This window comes from Mandrillus leucophaeus, unplaced genomic scaffold, assembly GCF_000951045.1.
Source record: "Mandrillus leucophaeus isolate KB7577 unplaced genomic scaffold, Mleu.le_1.0 Scaffold231, whole genome shotgun sequence".
Taxonomy (NCBI): Eukaryota; Metazoa; Chordata; class Mammalia; order Primates; family Cercopithecidae; genus Mandrillus; species Mandrillus leucophaeus.
The window spans coordinates 1,582,339-1,589,138 of NW_012102377.1; the positions used below are offsets into that span (position 1 = coordinate 1,582,339).

The 6,800-nt window shown below is 47.2% G+C and overlaps 1 protein-coding gene across 2 annotated transcripts in view; it reads right to left on the reverse strand.

Moving 5' to 3' along the window:
• Positions 1-5,261: 5,261 nt before the first annotated feature.
• Positions 5,262-6,800, reverse strand: part of LIPH (lipase, member H) — a 62,421-nt gene continuing 60,882 nt past the window's right edge. The window contains exon 10 of one of the 2 annotated variants that reach the window (XM_011981875.1): positions 5,262-6,350. In XM_011981875.1, coding sequence (XP_011837265.1) covers positions 6,263-6,350 — 88 coding nt within the window. In that variant the 3' untranslated portion in view covers positions 5,262-6,262. The remainder of the gene's footprint in view (positions 6,351-6,800) is intronic. The other variant, XM_011981876.1, reaches the window with a different exon arrangement.

The following is a 6,800-nucleotide window of genomic DNA, read 5'->3' on the forward strand; positions in this document are numbered from 1 at the left end:
TCGGCCTCCCAAAAGTGCTGGGATTACAGGTGTGAGCCGCTGCACCTGGCCCATACTAAGCCTTTTACTTACATGAGTTTATTTATTCCATGTAACAACCCTCATGAAGTAGGAACTCTTTTTTGAGGAACAGGGTCTTACTATGTTGCCCAGGCTGGTCTTGAACTTCTGGCCTCTGGTGTTCCTCCTGCCTTGGCCCCGCAAAGTGCTCAGATTACAGGCTTCAGCCACTATGCCCAGTCTAAAGTAGGAGCTCTTTTATAGCCTGGGAAAATGAAGCTTAGAAAGAATGAAGTCAACAGAGCAACAGAGGTCACACACCTTGCGAACAGCAGAGCCCAAATGTCTTACCATGCACTAGCCTTTTGAGAAAGAAGACCGAGATCAGGAGCTGGGTAAGGAAATGGTGGAAACAGTGAAAGAGAACAAGATGCCCCCTTTCATTTGCGAGATGAGAAACAGAAAAAAGAAACGTCCTGAGAGCCCAAGAAAGACTGTTAGGAAGGGAACTGGGGCACAGTGTCAGAGTCCATGGAGAAACCCAGCAGGGAAACCTGAGGGTCATGGAAACTGGCCAACATGAGGTGGTAAGGGACCTTTGACAGAGCTATTTTGGGTGGTGCTAACCTGCTTTGCCACAGGCTCACGACTGGAGCATCTGCTTGCTTCCTCTGACCTGCCCCCTGGACTCATGTTGTGATTCCTCTCGCTCAACCTGTCTGCCTGGGAAAGAAGCCCTGGACTGTGTTTCCCCAATCTCAGCATCCCCAACCCTCCTGGCCCCCAACCTAGTACCTGCAGAGCTAACTCTAACTGCCCAATGCACCTCCTGCAGGCTGCAGCAGCCCCCATCGAGGCCACTCATTTACAGCACAGGCCCACACAGTCTGACAAAGGACAGCTGCAATCCTCCATCAACTGCAGTCCTTTCCCAGGCACATGCTGGATTGGGAAACAGGTGGGAGAAAAGAACAGGTAAGAGGTTCCTGTGGGAGTGAGTTAGCCTGGCATTTACTGTGCCTCTTTGTGAAGAGCAGCCAACCTTTTCTGGCTTAATCAGACTTGCCCAGAGCATTTGAAAAGAGTAGCTCTGAAGTCCATGTAATTTTGCCTCCCCACCCCCACCCCAACCATGACTGATTGGAACTGGATAGATGTCTTCCTCAGGAGGAGGAGCCAAGGGCTGTTTCCTGTCCCTGGACTTTGGAATTGGGCCACCTAGTCAGTGAGTGGCCAAGAACCCAACGAAGCTGCCCCATGAAGGGAAATGAGCTCAGTCAAAGAGATTCGTGGCAGAGCGCTAGGGTTAATAGAGGCCCACGAACTCTTACTGCTGAAGGCTCTAGGGCTGCCCCATCCTTGCCCTTCCTGAGATTTGATGGATCACCTCTCCCTGGGTTTCCACAAGTCCTCTCTCTCTATCTCTCAATAATCTATTAAATTTGGGTGTGAGTGGATTTCTGTCCCTTGCATCCAAAGTCTCCTTGGCTATGATGGAGTTCTATAGGAATGAGAGCAAGGGTCAGGGGTCCAAGGGTAGGAGCTTCTAAGTTTAGGACTTTAGAAATAATACCGTTAAGTGTGTTGATGTCTAAGTCAGAGTGGAGGTGATTCTCTCAAGTTTCTAAGCATCATCCATTCCGTTCTGTCCAACAGACATTTATTAAGCGCCTGCTCTGTGCCTAGCATTGTGCTAGGTGCTAGAGAGCCAAAAATAAATAAACAGCAGGTGCTGTTGTGGAGCTCACAGTCTTGGAGGGGTTAAAGACACGGAAACAAATTACAACACAGCTTAACAGTGACAGAAGCACGTATGATATGGTTTGACTGCGGCCCCACCCAGATCTTATCCTGAATTGTAGTTTCCATAATCCCCATGTGTGATGGGAGGGGCCCAGTAGGAGGTCATTGAATTATGAGGGCAGTTTCCTCCATGCTATTCTTGTGATAGTGAGTTCTCACGAGAGCTGATGGTTTTATAAGGGGCTTCCCCTTTCACTCAGTTCTTATTCTTCTCTCTCCTGCCACCATGTAAAGAAGGATGTGTTTGCTTTCCCTTCCATCATGATTGCAAGTTTCCTGAGGCCTCCCCAGTCATGTAGAGCTGTGAGTCAATTAAATCTCTTTCCTTTATAAATTACCCAGTCTTGGGTATTTCTTCATAGCAGCCTGAGAAGGGACTAATACAACACACAAAGTTGGCAGCAAAGTGAGTGGTGGAAAGGAGTCATGGAAAAGCAAACAAGAGAGGGTTTTAACTACAGCTTGGCATCTTCCAGTAATGTTGTAAGGTCCTGGAGGGTTTTGGCAATGGTGCTGAAACGAGGGTGTAAGAACAAAATCCCCTAGATTTTGGGCAGGTGAGCTTGCTGAGGTGTCAGGACCACCTGGAAAATGTGATAAGAAGTGACAAAGGGGCAGGGTGCAGTGGCTCATGCCTGTAATCCCAGCACGTTGGGAGGCCAAGGCAGGCAGATCTCCTGAGGTCAGGAGTTTGAGACCAGCCTGGCCAACATGGTGAAACCCTGTCTCTACTAAAAATACAAAAATTAGCTGGGCGTGGTGGCACATGCCTGTAATCACAGCTACTTGGGAGGCTGAGGCAGGAGAATAGCTTGAACCCAGGAGGTGGAGGTTGCAGTGAATCGAGATCGGGTCACTGCACTCCAGCCTGGACAACAGAGCAAGACTCTATCTCAAAAAAAAAAAAAGTGACAAAGGAGCTAACTTCTGTCTTTTCTGGGAAGTCTGGGAAATGGGCTATTGGCCTCCAAAGATAATGGAGACAATAGTAACGAAGGTGTCTGGGAGAAAAGTCTAAGACAGAGAAGGTTAGACACCCTCATGAGAAGGTTAGGCACCCTGGTGAGAAGGTTAGGCACCCTCATGGAAATGCACTGTGGCTAGGGTGGAGGGGAAGTCTTTACTCACAACTGAACATGGTTCCATGGGGGTCAGAAGATAACAAAGTGTTCATTTAATACATGTTTCCTGAATGCAGACTATATGGGAGGCACAGGACTCCTGCCTTGCAGAGCAGTCTAGTGGAGAAGACAGATATTTATCAAATAATCACGCAAATAAAATGTTAAAAATATAGGCCAGGCATGGTGGCTCAGACCTGCAATCCCAACACTTTGGGAAGCCGAGGCAGGCAGATTACTTAAGGTCAGGAGTTCAACATCAGCCTGGCCAATATGGTGAAACCCTGTCTCTACTAAAAATACAAAAATTAGCTGGGCATGGTGGCGCAGGCTTGTAGTTCCAGCTACTCAGGAGGCTGAGGCACGAGAATCATTGGAACCTGGGAGGCTACAGTGATCCAAGATTGCACCACTGCACTCCAGCCTAGGTGACAGAGTGAGACTTCATCTAAAAAATAAAAAAAAAAAAAAGTTAAAAAGTACAACTAAAAAGTGCTATGAAGGAGCGGTACAGTGTGCAACTTCTCTGTGTGGAAATAAGGTCAAAGAAGACTCCCTGAGGAGGTGGCAATTGAGCCACGATCCAAATGATGAGTAGGAGGTTACCAGTGAAGAGGGAAGGGAAGAGGGTAGACTGTAATTTAATTGTGTTTTGAATTTGACACTCAGACAGATATATGGTACTGAGAAAGAGAGGGGAGGAGTAGCAAGGATAACAAGAGACAGTCAAAAGTTCCAGGGGCCCTTGGAACAAAGATACTGAGAACAGAGTGGCCACGCTTGTAACTGCCTTTGTTTCTCCTGATCACTGTTACATGAAACTTATTGAAATTCATACCCTCTCCAGTGAACAAACTTCCTTTCTTTATCCATTCATTCATCCATCTACCCGTCCTACAGTGAGCCAGGTACCTGGCTAGGAGACCCGTTAGCCCAGAGTTTACAAATTGGTAGAAATTCTATTTCAGGCATTTTGTTGCTATTGTTTTGACTCCCTGCTTACCAGGAAAGGAAAGAGAACAAAAAAGTGACTATGCTGATCAAAATATGGACCAACAAAACTCTAAGAAGAAACCAGGGCCGCCGGGTGCAGTGGCTCACACCTGTAATCCCAGAACTTTGAGAGGCCGAGGCGGGTGGATCACGAGGTCAGGAGTTCAAAGCCAGCCTGGCTAAGATGGTAAAACCGGGTCTCTACTAAAAATACAAAAATTAGCCAGGCATGGTGGTGGGCACCTGTAATCCCAGCTACTTGGGAGGCTGAGGCAGAGAACTGCTTGAACCCGGGAGGCAGAGGTTGCAGTGAGCCAAGCTTGTGCCACTGTACTCCAGCCTGGGCCACAGAATGAGACTCCATCTCAAAAAAAACAAAAACAAAAACAAAAACAAAAACCAGGGTCTGCAGCACACTGATCTCTCTATCCACAATTGCTGAGGAAATGTGGGAAGAAGGAGGAAGGATGGTAAGATATCCAAGAGCTTGTTCCACTCAGAGTTCAGTCATCCCTCACTTAAATAAAACAGACTCTGTATTTGATGCAAATGTAAATCTGTAAGAAGATGTGCCACTCGGGAATATATTTATAGATTTCTTTAATTTATGACATAGAGAATCCATTTCTTGGCCGGGTGTGGTGGCTCATGCCTGTAATCCCAGCACTTTGGGAGGCCGAGACAGGCGGGTCACCTGAGGGCAGGAGTTCAAAACCAGCCTGGCCAACATGGTGAAACCCTGTCTCTACTAAAAATACAACAATTAGCCAGGTGTGGTGGCACATGCCTGTAATCTCAGCTAGTCAGGAGGCTGAGGCAGGAGAATCAATTGAACCCAGGAGGTGGAGGTTGCAGTGAGCCGAGATCACACCATTGCACTCCAGCCTGGGCAACAACAGTCAGACTCCGTCTCAAAAAAAAAAAGAGAGAGTCAATTTCTTCATAACAAGGGCTGTTTTCACAGATAGCAGTTGAAGGAGCAATCACTTGGGTGAGGAGGAGGTGACTGGGCCTGTGGCACTTCACAGACCTTCCTACAGTGGCCACAGCCATGGGACAGATGGTGCCTCCCCTCACACTGGGCATCTGGCCCCAGGGATTGTCTTCCCTTCTTTCTGGCCTCAGCCCGACAGGACCTCTTGACTGGACTCCTGCTGTCATTCTAGATTCACATCTACCTCCATGGAAGCAAAGGATTCCTCAAACTGGAGGCTTCGGATTCTCCAAAAGCAAACCGGTTCATACTTTGAATTCACATGTTAGCAAAACAAGTGACAGCCTTGTTCCAAAAGGCTAACATTAATTACCTCTCATAGGTGGCATCGTGAATAGTATTTTTTTTTATTTTGTATCTATGCATTTTCTAAATTTCCTTCAATAACCATAGATTACATTGATAATAAAGAAGTGTGAACATTTCTTAAGGGTTGCTTAAAATGAGGGTCGCCTGTAAAGTGATCCTTCTCCACCTTGGGTGAAAAACAAGCTCTGCTTCTCCTTCTCTTGCCTCATGCTCCATCGCCCGTCCCCGTGTAGAGAGGCTACCCCACGGCTTCCTCGTCCTTCTTTCTTCATCCACTTACTATCTAGTCCCAGCAGCCGCCCTCTTAGCTGTCAGTCCATCCCCACCTCCTCCAGCTCCTCCATGCTCCAGCAACACTTTAGAGAAGGCAGAGGGCCAGCACGTGGCTTTCGTGCCTTCCCAGAACAAACAGCCTGAGAGAGAAGCTGGTGTTGAGAGAGAGAGGCTCTCTCATTGCAAATTAGATAAGCCCTATGAAAATAAATAAAAGCATATTCACATTTATCAAACATCTCATAGATGTGGCACCTATGGGATTTCAAAAAACCCTTCATAGACTTGCCTCCCAAACCCACACAGCAGCCCCATGAGGTAGACATCAGTTTTGTTCCCTTCTACGAGTGGGAACTGGAGGAAGGTAGCACAGAGAATGCAGAGTTGAGTCCACGGTGAGGCCTCCAGTCCATCCTTCCCTTGAAGATGCTTGACCTGCAGCCGCGATGGGCAGAACCACCCATGTGACAGGCAGCAGAATTGACAGGTCGGAACAAACGAGGCCCCAGGACGCAGCAGACACAGCCCTGGGCTGCCACGAGCCTGGCTATTTCTGACTTGCCCTAGTTAGGAGCTCCCTTCCCAGGATCATTTTATAATCACAAGGTTGTTTGATGTTGTACAATGTGACATCCATAGGACGCTACTGAAAAAAGCCTTGGTTTTTTCATACTTTTTGTGCCTTGCAGAAAAGGTGAGGTGAAGCTTTCAAACAGCCTGTGGTTGTAGCTTTCTTTCTATTATTGATGCCCATGTGTCCTGGCAACAGTTACATCTGCAACTTTGGGCAAAGAATAGGTTGGAAGACTGTTTCAACGTTTTCCATCAGGACAAGATCATACCGACACAGCTGGGGCCTGGGAAAATAAGACAAAATATCCTTGTCCATGAATTTACAAAAATGCAATGGTCTAGTAAATAATATTATATCCTTAAGATACAAAATTACCTAGCAATTGTTTTTAATATAGAAAATGCTTACGGTGGTTGGGTGCGGTGGCTCACGCCTGTAATCCCAGCACTTTAATAGGCCAAGGCGGGTAGATACCTGAGGCCAGGAGTTCAAGACCAGCCTGGCCAACATGGCTAAACCCCGTCTCTACTAAAAATACAAAAATTAGCTGGGGGTGGTGGCTCATGCCTGTGGTTCCAGCTGCTCAGGCGGCTGAGGCAGTCCTTGAGCCCAGAAAGTGGAGGTTACAGTGAGCTGAGATCGTGCCATTGCACTCTTGCCTGGGTGAGAGAACGAGACTCTGTCTCATTAAAAAAAAAAAAAAAAGAAAAGAAAATGCTTATAGTAAGTAAAA